The 14,107-nt window shown below is 36.6% G+C and overlaps 1 protein-coding gene across 1 annotated transcript; it reads right to left on the bottom strand.

Annotated features, from left to right (window-relative positions):
- Positions 1-10,769: 10,769 nt before the first annotated feature.
- On the bottom strand, positions 10,770-13,814 carry LOC141668710 (calcium-dependent protein kinase 17-like). The gene is made up of 8 exons (XM_074475701.1): positions 13,091-13,814; positions 12,783-12,926; positions 12,520-12,672; positions 12,257-12,372; positions 11,854-12,021; positions 11,626-11,753; positions 11,408-11,507; positions 10,770-11,167 (listed from the first exon to the last, which is right to left on the bottom strand). The coding sequence occupies exons 1-8, from the start codon at positions 13,761-13,763 to the stop codon at positions 11,039-11,041; spliced, it is 1,611 nt and encodes a 536-aa protein (XP_074331802.1). The 5' UTR covers positions 13,764-13,814; the 3' UTR covers positions 10,770-11,038.
- Positions 13,815-14,107: the final 293 nt, after the last annotated feature.

The raw sequence follows: 14,107 nt of genomic DNA, 5'->3' as shown, positions 1-14,107 counted from the left end.
TCATCCAGACCATCTGCTGCCCAGTCATTTTCTTGTGTAATAAAATCCCTTTCCTTTTGTTTGAGTAGATCAAAGTATTTTTTCTTATAATCTACAGACTCAAACTTTTTCTTACTGGAATCTGACTTTCTACATTCATTGGCAAAATGCCCTGCCAAGCCACATTTGAAATATTTGAATTTTGACTTATCCACCATGTTTCTATTTGGCTTGGCTGCTCCAAAGTTCTTCTTGAACTTGAGCTTGGAAAATCTCCTGGAAAGAAATGCTAGGTGCTCATCAATGTCCTCCATATCATCTTGGCTCAATGAATCTTCACTTTCTACTGCAAGCCCCTTGCCCTTGTTCTCACAGACCTTTGAAGTTGATTCAACAGCTTCCATCTTCACTTCCTTCTCCTTTTCCAACTCAGCAACTAGTGCAATGGATCCTCATTTCTTCTTTCCTCTCTCCATCCTTTCATCCTGCTCTATTTCAAGCTCATAGGTTTTCAGGATGCCATACAGTCTCCCCAAAGTAAACTCCTTATAATCTTGTGAGTTTCTTAATGAGACTGTCATTGGTTTCCATTCCTTTGGAAGAGATCTAAGGAATTTCAGATTAGAGTCTTTAGTCTGGTAGACTCTCCCATGCAACTTAAGAGCATTTAGTAGTTTTTGAAATCTACTAAATATGTCAGTGAGAGACTCACTTTCCTCATTGTGAAAATGCTCATATTGTTGAATCAAGAGCTGCATCTTATTTTCTCTAACTTGCTCAGTGCCATCACAGATTATCTGTATAGTATCCCAGACTTCCTTGGCAGTTTTGCAGTTGATGATGTTGTCAAACATGTCTGCATCAACTCCATTAAACAGAATATTCATGGCCTTTTTATCCTTCCTGACTTGTTCAATGTCAGGATCAGACCATTCATGCCTTGGCTTGGGAACTGATGGCTCGTTTCCTGTTGCAGCTCTCATTAGAACATGAGGGCCTCTTTCTATGCAGTCCACATAGGCCTCATCTTGAGAAAGCATATGAAGATGCATCTTTACCTTCCAATGATGGTAATTATCTTTATCTAGAAAAGGAATCTTGACTCCAACATCCTTCTTGTTCATCTTGCTGAATTGGTTTGATCTTTAAACTCTTTGTTGATTAAGAGCTTGCTCTGATACCAATTGTTAGTCCCTTAACAATATAGCAAGAATTACAGAAGGGGGGTTGAATGGAATTCTTGAACCTTTTTCTTAAAATAAAAATATTCAAACTCGAATACAAATATAAGTGTTTTGATTAGCACAATGCGGAATAAAAACTTAAGTGAATCAAAACATAAGTAATTAAAAACAAGAGTCTTTAAAAACTTTCTGGTGGATTTAAACAATTCCACCAGAGGTATATATTATATCAAGAGAACTTTGTGTGCAAGAATGCTCACAGCTGCTTACAAATTTGAACTACTGAGAATACAGAGAAATGCTAATAATTCTGCTTACAAATGTTTCTCACTTTTTGTATCTCAGAGCTTTTTTTCTATTTGCTACTTCTTGGTTTATATATTACCAAGATTATAAAGTCAAAAGATAGAATCATTATAAAAACTATCGGGTCTAATGCTTTGTTACTTTGTTCTCTATTACCCGGTTAATAGGCTTCCTCATTCCATTTGCATACATCCCGACGCATGTGACCAGTTGTCACTGTCAACTGATGTTTGAATTCTTTATCCGTTGAATACATGATTATCCGTCGACTTTATGATCATCCGTTGATGGCTTCATTGATCATCCGTCGACTGCTATATAAAACATCCGTTGATAGCCATTTGATCATCCGTCGATGGCTTTGTTAATCATCCGTCGGTAACGATTTTGACACTTGACTTCAATTCATTTATGCAGAATTACAAGACATCATCTATGTACAATTAATCAACCTATTCTGCATATCTAAATAATGTCAACATGACTTATATGCTACTACAGAATTTATACAAAGGTGTATGCAGAAATGTGCTACCGACTCATTATTACATAAGCTACTCACTCGATGGATAATAAGTCATCATCCGTCGGGACTATAATGAGTTATCCGTCGGGACTATAATTCTTATCCGTCGAGTGCTACATTATTTCACTAAGTAAAATCTACTTAGGTGTTTTGTTTATGAAATCATCAAGTACACAACATATACACAACAGTATAAAAGCCCCTTGAATTCTTATTTTCACTTTACGCTTTCGAGTAATTTTTCAAAAGCTTTTACTCTCTTTCTCTCCTAAAACTCTCCACTTTTCTCTGCAACCTCTACCCACTACAATGGCACCAGTAGTAAAGATAATGTCCCAGTCTGGATTTGTCTATGAGAAAAACAATTTCGTAGCTTTGGTGGAAAAGAATGAAGCCCACTCAGATTATCACAAGATGATGGACTTCATCAAAAATTGCAAACTAAGCTATGCAATGCTGGAAGCCCCCAACTATTTACTGTGAGTTAATTGAGGAGATTTGGACAACTGCAGAGTTCAACCCCACTGATATGACCATCTCTTTCACTCTCAAAGGTAAAGATTACTGTATTAACTGTGATGATATATAGTCTTGTTTCAAACTACCTGAGAACAATGTCATGACACCACACACTGATAATGATGTATCTAGCATGTTAGATTCCATAGGCTATTTTTTGATTCTGCTAGTTTAGGGAGTATTAGAAGAAAAGGCCTTAAGAAAGAATGGAGCTTTCTTGGTGATGCCTTTATCAAGGTTTTCTCTGGGAAAATTAGTAATTTTGATGCAATAACTTCATCTCTAGTTAATATGCTCTATATGCTAGTTTCTGATAGGTATTTTAATTTTAGCAACTATGTCATGCTAGAATTGGGTACCAGGTTAGGTAACAAAGCTAATAGACCTCATAACATCTACTATGCTAGATTCTTTATGTTATTGGCTAACCATGTTGTTGAAGGTTTGGTCATAACCAATGAGAGTAATAAGCTCAAATGCTGGGCACAAGAGAAAAGGGTCCTTACAGACCTTTTGAGAATTAACCTCAACAATCAGGTGCCATTGGTATATTTGCCAATAATGAATGCACCTCAGGTAAGTGAGGTAAATGCTTCTTCAACTCCTACTACTTCCAACCCCATTATTTCTTTACCTTCAAGTGTGGCCATGGAATCTGTGTCCTTGACCCAACAGATTCCTACCAAGGCCACCAAACCTAAAGTTTCAAGACAAAAGTCAAAGAAAGCCACCTCTGTTGTTTCTCAAAAGACAACAGTTGTAACAACTAACATAAACCCTGAGGGGAGTGAACAGGGTGTGAGTGGTGAGGGGAGGGGTGAACATCAAGAAACCTCCCAGGATAAGGTAGGAGAGCTGAGTGGTACCCCAGCTAGCCAAGCCACAGTTTCTCAAAAGACTGTGGTGGTTGAAAATGATTCAAACTCATCCCTAGTTGCATCCTCCCAAAAGGGAGCAGCTATTGAAAATAGTCCCCAACAAGGGACACAGAACAAAAGAGGGAGGGACACTGAAGCCACACACTCTCTTGTAAAATCCTTTACAAGAAGAAAGAGGATCAAAACCTTAGTTTCCACACAGGGTGCACACACTGCACAGATACACCCACCTGTATCTATGCCTTCTCAAATTCAGCTTGATGTGACTCCAACAAATGTGGAGTCACAGCCCCATTCTCTCAAAATTGACACACATCAATCACCAAATTCTCCATCACCATCTCTGGATGTGGACATGATATTCACATCAATTCCTGATTCTCCCTCTTTACAACTCAGGGAGGAGCCCCACTCAAATACTGGTGATCATCATCTATTAGATGATTTGTTGGATCATCAGCCAATTCTTTCAGACTTAGTTGAAGAATCTGTGTCACCTAAATTAAAATCAATCTACACAGACTCAACAATTGTGTCAATTTCAATTTCTACTTCTTTTCCTTCTTCAACGGATATTCCTCATCCGTTGACAAGTGGTTGTTCTTCGACGAATAAGCTTAACAGCAGTTATCCGTTGATACCGTCAGTTTCTACTTCAACGGATACTCCCTATCCGTTGATAGTCTCTACATAAATAACTGAATCAATTCCAAGTGTAGAAGACATGGTTACTGTACAATCACTTCTAGGTTTAAGGGAAGGGAGTGAAAATTTGAGTGAGAGGCTGGGTTGCTCCCAGGCAAAAGGAGAGCTTGAGAGTCTAAATATGCATGCTATTTCTTCCAGCATGGCAAAAGAAAGTGAGAGGAGTGCCACCTTAGTAGGTGAGGGTGAGGGTTTGAGGAGTGTGAGCCAGGGGGAGCCCCTGATGCAAGAAAAAAGAGAAATTGAGAGAAAAGCAGGTACAGAAGGTATAAGGGTGGATCCAGCCATTGCTAATGAGTCAATAATTGTGGATGATGCTGAAAAGGAAAGACAATTTCAGCAACATTATAAGGCTGTAATTGATAACATTTCCTTGGATGCTGACACTTTTACTCATCCTGTGTCAGCCTATCAATTGTTGGCTACTCAGGGCAATGAGGAGGCAGAAAGGACCTTAAATCTAGTACATACTTCAGAATCTCTACAAAGGGATAAAGCTGCTGTCAACTTGATGCCTTCTACAGCTGGTGAGCCATCTAAAAAATTTGGAGTAAATTCTAATGATGATGACTCTGTTTCATTTGATGAAAGCATGAACTTACGGGGAGATGAAGGCCCAAGTTCTATTCCAGACTTACCTGAATGGGCATTGACAAAGGAGTCAACACCAGGACAATTCAATGTCTCCTTAGTCAAACAAATCATGTCAATCCAAAGAGCCATTCAGAACACCTCCAATGCTGGTACCAAGGCTCTTCTTCAAGCCCACCTAGAATCTCTACATCTCATGAAGCTACAACAATTAAGGCAGAATCTGAGTGTGGATGAGCTCAAGAAGGATAGAGCTGACTTAAAGTCCTATAATTCTGAGAAGCTGGATTCAGTCATGCCCTATGGTACCATACAGGACTTGTTACCGAGACTAAGAAGAGAATCAGATGCTGAAAAGAGGCTGGCCAAGTTGGAGGACAGAGTTCATGTCATTGAAAACTCTGTGGTCACCATTCTTCAAAATCAACAGTCTCAGACAAGTCTACTCATGCAAATGGCTAAAGCACAAGGCTTGACTCCTCTCCTTGATGATAACAAAAAGGTGGATAATAAAGAAGGGGGAGGGGAGCCATCTACAAATATCAAAATATCCAAAGTGCTAGTTCCTGCCATCACTACTTCTCCAACACTTCAAATCAAAGGAAAGCTTGATGGAATTGATCTAATCCAGCTAGCAGCAGCTGAGATGAAGGTGAAGGAGCAAATAAAAAGAATTGATGAAAGGATGCAACAAGTGTTTGGCTCTAAAACTTCAAAATCATTATCTGTGAAATATAGCACAAAGGTTGAGCCAATCATTATGGAGCACAAGCCAGTAAGGAGGAATAAGGGTGGAGAAACTTCCTTCAGGAATTTGAAACCCATGGTACTCAAGCCATCCACTAGATTCAACAGGGACTCTACAAAGAACCTTCTAAACTTTAGTCAATCAAAAGAAGTAGATTTTCCTCTTCCAAAACCTGATGAAGACAAAGTTTTGGGTGGCAGCATCATAAAGCACAAAGAGACTAATGATGTAGTGGAAAGAATGAATATGGCTATCATTTATAGAGAGGAAAAGAATATCTGTGTGATGCAAGGACATCCCAAATTCTCTAAAGCCAAGAGGGAAGAAACCATGAGGTTAAAGGAAGAAGCTAAAAAGCTGAAGGCTGACAAAAGAGCACAAGCAAAGCTTGAAAAATAGCTAAAAGTCAGGATGAAGAAAAGAAGAAGATTGAAGACAAGAGTGGAGAAGACAATATTGAAAGCAGAAATGTGGATATGGGGAATGTGGTTCGTGAGAGTGTGGAGGAAAGAAAGGAATGACAGAAAGGGAACAGAAGGAAGGCCAATGCAAAAAGGAAGAGTGGAGATGACACTGAAGAAACCCAATCAAAATCTAAACCACTACCTTCCATTCCTGAACGTTTTGTTGCTGATTCTAGTATAAATGTCCATGGTGAACCAATCATCCCTAAAGAGGAACCTATTGATTGGGACACCATCAACTTGCCTACCTTCCTAACTACCTCTCCACCACCAAAGAAACTGAAAAGAAAATCCAAATCTACACCTCCTCTAACCTCAAGTAAATTCACTCAGAAATATAAACCTAAGCCTAAACCACAAGCCTCAAAGGATGATTATGTTCACATTTGTGACATAAAGGAGTTTACAGATATTGAACTCTATCTGGATGAGCTGAAGGAAGTAAGGGGAATAAGTACATACAAACAGCTCCCAGAAAGGCTAGTGTTCAAATATAAAGGAAGTGAGGAAAGGACTTGGCCTCTTCAAAGAATTCTGAATGAAGGCTATTCTACCTTGGTTAGATTCTACTCAGCTATCAAAAGGGTTTCTGGCTTTACCAGGACTGCCAAAACTGAGTTTCTCAACAAGATTGCCAGCATAAGGAAAACTTGGTGGGAGTCTAATTCCTTGCCTAGAACATTACTCATACCTGAGCATGGAATTAAAATTCATAAATCACCTCATTGGTTGATGAAGTTCAGAGATAATAAAGGAGTCAGAAGATTTTTCAGACTTGAAGACCAGCTTAAAATTGCCAGTAATGAAACTCTCAAGGACATGCAATCTAAGTTGGACATTAGTGAAGAAGATGAAGCTGAATTCTACAGACAACTCCAACTCCAAGTAGAGGAAAATGACAAGAGGCTAGGGAAGAAAACAAGGGATCAAAGGAAAAGAAAATAATCTGCTCAGCCTAAATGAGCATCCTTGGTAACAATATAATTCTTCAATTCTATCTCAGTTCATACACTTTTGCAGCACTTTTGAATTTCTACTTGATTTCAGTTCATATATTTGTTAAGTGTTTTGTTATCATCAAGTTAAACCCAAATTTATGCCTACAATTCCAGTAGACATAAATAGGGGGAGATTGTTAGGAATATGTGTATTAATTTGATGATAAGTTAAACAAAACACTTAAGTAGAAATCTAGTGTTTGTAGCCTCAACTGATAAGACCATTCTGGCTATCCGTTGATGGAGTAGCTTTACGTAGAAATAAGTTTAGTATTATAGCACATTTCAGTTTCTGTATTTAAGTTATAATTCTTAGATGATTATGGGAAATTATAAGTCATGTTGACTACTAGTGGATATGCAAATAGGAGGGCTAATTGTAAATATTTCACGTCTTGTAATTTTGTATAAGTGAATTAGTATCAACTGATAAATTAAAGGCCTTCAACGGATGAGAAACAAAGCTTCAACGGATGTCTCTAAAGCTTCAACGGATAATATCCATCAACGGATGAGTGCATCAACGGATAAAGCTTCAACTGCTAATGCATCAACGGATAAAGCCATCAACGGATGAAAGCTTCAACGGATGCTCAGTTCAATAGCAGTTGACAGTGACAATTCATAAGCTGACAGAGGCACATGGGTTGACAGAGACAATTGGAATGTGGTAGCCTCTTGGAGGAATCAAGAAAATGCAGCATTTCCATTCTGGTGCAAACAAGAAAGTATTCAAAGATTCACAGATCATCCTAGATCGCATTGGATAGAGAAATGAAGAAGAAACATGCGAAGAATCTTTTTAATTATATTTATACTTTTGTCTTCACTTGTAAACTTGGTGATATATAAACCAAGTTACAGCTAGTAATTAGATGGTGAATTTTCCAGAGCTGTTTAGAAAAACATAGAGAGAAAATCATCTAGTTTGTACTAGGACGCAGCTGTGATCAATTCTTTTGAATCACAGATTTTCTGAAATACACATCTCTGGTGGAACAACAAATCCACCAGAAAAGTTTTTAAAGCCTTTGTGTTCTTTACATTTGTGTTTTGAATATATATTTGTCTGCACCTGCCCAAAGCAATTCACACACAACTGTTCATCAAAACACTTAGCCTTTGAAACTGCTCAAAACTAGAAAAAGTTTTGAGATTTACATTCAACCCCCCTTCTGTAAATCTCATTATTAGTTCCTTGGGAATAACACTCTCCTATGCCTATTTCCTTACACATTGAGTCCAAATCAACCATTCTAAAATTTCTAAGAGAGCACATATCAAAAAAATTGCATTCCCCGTCAATGTACGCAGTAAAATCTTGATTAAACTATCCCCCATATAACAGTTTAATGGAGAAATTAAGTGAATAATCTGAAAAAAAAAACAATTTTGTATACATGTAAATAATAATATCACAACATAAACACATTATCACAGTTAAAAAAGAACACGAATTGGACAAAAAAAACCCTAAAAACTCAGATGACAAAATAACCCCACAACTGATAACTGAAATTGCTAGATGACAAAATATTTAGGGACCACCAATTGTTCAATAAACCATAGAAACCCTAAAAATCATGCATGCAAACATATTGGGTTTAATCGACACTATACAAACACTATAACCAGACTTGGAATAGAAATTTACCCCCATATTCTGGTATTTCAGCATCATCTTCGATTATTGGTGCTTCAATCACCGGGATTTCAACTCCTTTGTCCAACACTTGCAGCCAATAATCCTCTGGAACTTCATTCCAACTTATTGTTCTCAAGTTATCATCACTTACTACTCGCATACGGCCTCTCATTTTCTCACAGATGCCTAGGGTTCACAAATTAGGGGTTTCGATTTGGGGATGGAAATGAGAGAGTCGTTGATGTGGAGTTTCTTTTGTTTTTAATTACGGTTTCCTGTTTTGGTTTGTTTTACTTTGTTTTTTTGTTTTTAATTAGTAATTGACTAAAATGCCCCCATTCCCGTTAACGTTAACGGCACAGTTGGATGGAAAAGCGACCATGAGATGCAAAAAGAAGCGAAAATAATTATTTAGGTTCAAACTGACAGGAAAAATAATATAGGACCAAATCGGAAAAATGAAAATAATAGTATGGTACAAACTGCTTTTAATTACTCTGATAATAATGAAAAATAATTTCCGCCAAGTCAACTAGCCAAAACTAACACTCAACTGCCTTGACTAACGATGTTGTCGTTACTCTCAACTAGAGTGGTGCAAATGAGACCCCAATAATTAGAGTGTGTTTTTTGATATGTGGTCTTCTGACTAATTTGAGATTTAATCCAGATTGTTTAGGAAAATACTAAATACCCCAAATTTTTAACCCAAAAATTTTCCCAAATCTAATGTGTCACATGAATGGTTGGCAACCTTCCTAATAATAATAATATGGGACCCCGCGTGTATTTATATGCGCCCACAAATCAAAATCAGCCATTTATCAGCCACGTCATTTGATAAAATTTTTGGGGAAGATATTTGGGGTACGTAGCACTGCTCGATTGTTTATAGTCCTCTTTGCCTTGTCAATTGTTTATAGACCTCTTTGACTTGTCATAGAGCAAGTCACTAATCACGTGTATTCAATCCAAATTTTAGATTTTTTATAATAATTCATTGATTTTGACCGATTTTTGAGGATTTATAATAATTTTAATTGTACGCGGATTTATCGAATTTTAGCGGAGTTGTTGAATAAATCTCGTAGAGTCTTGCTGATTTAAGTAGTGATTTTTACACATTCATCAAAATCTCTTGGATATTTATAAGATTTCTTTAAATATAAAATACACTAGCAAATTCATCAAAATCTACAATTTTATAAATACTATAAAAAATCCATGGACTTTTGAATTAGAGATGCACAAAAAACTCATCGGGCCGGATTTTATCCGGGCTTTAAAAAGCCCGTTAATTTTGAAAACGGATCGGGCCGGGATTTTTAAAAATCGGTCAGGGCCGGGCCGGGCTTGCTAAGAAATATAAGGCCCGTTTTAGGCCCGTCGGCCGGCCGATCGAGCCGAACCGGGCTTTATCCGGGTTATTTATATATATATATATTTATTTATTTAATATTTTATAACTCGAATTATGAGTAGTTTAAATACGGGAGAAAATAATATTTTGATATATCAGATAGAGTAGTTTAGACACTGAAATAAATATTTAATTTTTAATATAATATATAAATAATCATTTATACCTTAATTGCTTCTAATCTTATAATATAATATTTTAAAAATCATAAAAAGTTTTGTATATTTTCAAATTTTATATAAAAATTCGGCTTTTTAATTAGGCTTTTATCCGGGCCGACCAGACTTTTATCCGGACCGACCGGGCTTTTATCCGGGCCTTTTTTTAGATCTGGGTTTTTATCAAGTTTTTTTTAGATTCAGACTTTTATTCGGGCTTTTCGGGCTTCGGACCGGGTCGAATTTTCGAGAAAAAATGAGGTCCATTTAAGGCCCGTGGACCGGGCTTTTTTCCGGATCGGGTTTTTCGGGTTTTTTTCCGGATCAGATCGAATTTCGGGCTTCACATTTTTTAAACATCTCTATTTTGAATACCACCATATTTTAATGGATTTTTTAAAATCCAAATTGAATATCAACAGATTTTAATGGACTTTTTTAAAGTCTAAATTGAGTACCATCAGATTTTAAAAAAATTTTAAAATCCAAATTAAATATCCTATCAAAATCCAATTTTTTTTAAAAAAATCCCCATTGCTTACACCCCTCTAAGAGTCAATCGCCCGTATATTTTTTTCATTCTTTCTAATATATTATATTTAATAAAAAATCAAAATTCAGAAGAACGAAATTACTCTATATCTAATATTACCAGAAAAAAATTAACAATTAAAAAGGATAAAATTAGTCTATACCTAATGTTACCAGAAGAACTGTACAATTAGAATTAACTTTTCCTAATCTACTGCCAAATTACAACTGATCCCACAATTCATGAATGTATTGAACTAAACTATTCCAAGTCCTTGTATGCACTCTACGTAAATTGTTATCTCAAAATACTTGGCCATTCATCAAGCTATAATCACAGGTGACCAACTGCTAATCTTCGGCACTAAAAAAATGCAATACGAATTTTATTCTCCGAGTTTTGGCACGATATCTGTTGAACTTGAAAGTTCAGGTCGCTTTTTAATGTTTGTGGTAACCTCTTGGTGACCTTTTCTCATCATGGTTACGAACTCATCGTAGTTTATCCGACCATCCTGCAATATTCAAAGCAATTCATTAGTCTCTATTATTTACCTTCATCCTGAAATGATGGCTTGAATGCACTCCGATGAGCAAATTATGTACACTGGACTGTGCAGTTGCATTCTTTCGGGCTCTTGGTGGGTCGTAAATTGTACCTTTTTACTGAGGATCGAACTCTGAGTTCTTATATTACGTTATCAACTTGTACGTGCTTAAGTTATTAGTATATTTTGTGTTCTTGTTTTGCTTACGTTGTCACTATCGACTTCTGATATAATTTCCTTGATGTCACTGTCATCATTCATGCCATACTCTCTCAGAGCATGCTCTAGTTCCTCGATTGTAATGTACCTGGCAACAAAAAATGTCAGTATCTGGATGAATAGAAAGCCACATTCAAACAAAAAAGGCGCTACTAACTGGCAATTAAACTAGCTGATAACGACGATATAATCATGATCATAATTACCCGCTATTATCTGTATCAAAGTATTGGAATGCAGTGTAAAGATGTTCTTCCTTGTCCATTCTGTTCAAATGCATTGTTGCTGTGATGAACTCGTCATAATCAATAGTTCCATTTCCATCAGCATCAGCCTATTGTAAGATTTTTTAAAAGAAAATGCACAGAGTAAGTAGCAATCGACAAATTTTATGATATCTATGTATATTTATATTTGGATTTTTGAGAATTTACAGCTTCCATCAACTGTTTAACTTCCAAATTTGTTAGGCTTGTCCCTTGTTTTGCAAGACCTTGCTTTAATTCGTCTAGTGTTATGGTACCACTGTTGTCACTGTCCATGCCTTTGAACATCTGTTTCAACCCCACAATCTCTTCTTCTGATAGACAACCTGCAATAATCTGCACATTGCCAGAGACATGAACTTATTAAGAGTAATTAAACATCTTAAACAGAGGTGAAACTAAGTTTGGCTCAAGCTTATTTGGCCTAAATGAGTCATTTATTAAAAGGCATCTCCCGTGTGAGTGACACGTTAGAGTTCATAAGCAACCCAGGCCATCATAAGCTATGTTTCTAACTATGAACATATGTATTTTATCCGCACACAAATCAAGGTATGAGAATGTGTTGTACCCGAAGAGCAACTTTTTTGAATTTATTCATTGCTCTGAACTGTTTGAGCCTATCAATAACAGCATTATCAAGCGGTGTATCAGGTGCTTCTCCATCCTCCATAATCCAGGGATGAGCTGAAACAAAATATTCAGAAGAAATTAGAAATATGAAGTTTGGAAATTGTTAGTAGTTCTTATTTTGCTTTGTGTCCAACTTCTATTGATGCCTTGTATATATGCACAAATCTTTCTATGCATAAATTTGTTACTGATTATACTTACCGAGAACTTGACCTGCTGTCAGTCTTTTCATGGGGTCTATCGTCAACATCCTTTTTACAAGATCTTTTGCTTGAGGTGAGATTGTAGGCCATGGATCACTAGCAAAATCAACATGACCACGCAAAATTTCATTGAATATCTCATGCTCCGACTCTGTCATCGTATAAATTTCACTATTTTTTCAGCAGACTGATACACGTAAAAATACAGAGAGTACAAGAAGAAGATGTCACCCTTTTGTTTTGAAGAACACAATATGTTACCTGCCCAAAATGGAGGGACACCACATAGAAGAATATATAACATGACCCCAATGCTCCAGATATCAACTTCTGGTCCATATTTTCTCTTTAGGACTTCTGGTGCAATATAATATGCACTGCCAACAATATCTCTAAATTGATCTCCTGCCACGAGTAAGATAAATCAGTTCATTTTTGAATCAGATTTTTTTGATAAAATTTTATATTTTTATGTTACTGTTATTTTATGGCGCCATGTATAAGAAAAATATATCATGAAACGGATAATCAAGAATATCAAACAAGCATTCCTTATCAAAATATGTAACCTTGTTTGTAGAAAACTGATAATCCAAAATCTGTTGCCTTAAGAGGTGAATCTTCATCTCCATTTAGAAGTAAGAAATTTTCGGGTTTAAGATCCCTATGAATGACTCCCATTTGATGACAAGTGCGAACTATTTGAACAATGGTTCGTAGCAATGAAGCTGCAGCTCTTTCTGTATAATGTCCTTTTGCAATGATCCGATCAAACAATTCTCCACCAGCACATAACTCCATCACCAAATGTACATCATGTTTGTCCTCAAAAGCACCCTTAAGTTCCACAATATTTGGTTGTCCTGTTAAATGATGCATTATTTGAACTTCCCTCTTAACATCTTCCACATCTTCTTTACTAGTCAGCTTTCTTTTCGCTATTGTCTTACATGCGAATTTCTCTCCAGTTTGTTTATGAGTACAAATGTGTGTGATGCCAAATTGTCCCCTTCCAAGTTCTTTACCAATGTTGTACTGTGCCTTAACATCGTCCATTGGCCTGCCTAAAACTGGTCCTATAGGATTATTTTTTTTGGGAGCACTTTCTCCCTTTGGAGAACCCTGTTTAGCTTGTTGATTACTCTGTTGGCTAGCCTGTTGATTTTTTTGGTTTTGGTCATTTTCAGCGTCTTCTTTAGCTGCATTTTGTGCCGCCTTTCCTAGGGAACAGCAGTTTCCCATCGGAGAACACAAAAATTCTGATGAATTTAGTCTCTGTGGGATGAATGTGATCAAACAAAAGAAACCTGACCTTTGGGGCGTGGAAAAAAAAAGAATGCTGGAGGATTGATAGTGAGGGATTGTAGGAGTGTTAGAAATTACAGAGAACAAAAGGATCAGAGGTTTTCCCGGGAGAAGATGCTGGTTTTTGTGTTGTTTAACGTGCAGTAAATTCATTCCTTATCATACATTCTAAAAGCAAATCATTATAAATGATAAATATTGAGCTTCCCACAATTTTAATTAAAACAAGATAATAAAACCTTATTTTAACGGTGACATAAAATGCATGATTTTTATGAATT

This window comes from Apium graveolens, chromosome 1, assembly GCF_009905375.1.
Source record: "Apium graveolens cultivar Ventura chromosome 1, ASM990537v1, whole genome shotgun sequence".
In the NCBI taxonomy this organism is placed as follows: Eukaryota; Viridiplantae; Streptophyta; class Magnoliopsida; order Apiales; family Apiaceae; genus Apium; species Apium graveolens.
Note: the sequence above shows the minus strand (reverse complement) of the source record. Positions and strands in the feature narration are given on the sequence as shown.

Excerpts from the sequence above, each read along its gene's own strand:
- LOC141668710 (XM_074475701.1), bottom strand. The coding sequence starts at position 13,763 with ATGGGAAACTGCTGTTCCCTAGGAAAGGCGGCACAAAATGCAGCTAAA. Across the intron at positions 11,754-11,853 it reads TTAAACAGTTGATGGAAGCT|GCTGATGCTGATGGAAATGG; the intron begins GTAAATTCTCAA and ends ATCTTACAATAG. Across the intron at positions 11,508-11,625 it reads TTTGATACAGATAATAGCGG|GTACATTACAATCGAGGAAC; the intron begins GTAATTATGATC and ends TTTTGTTGCCAG.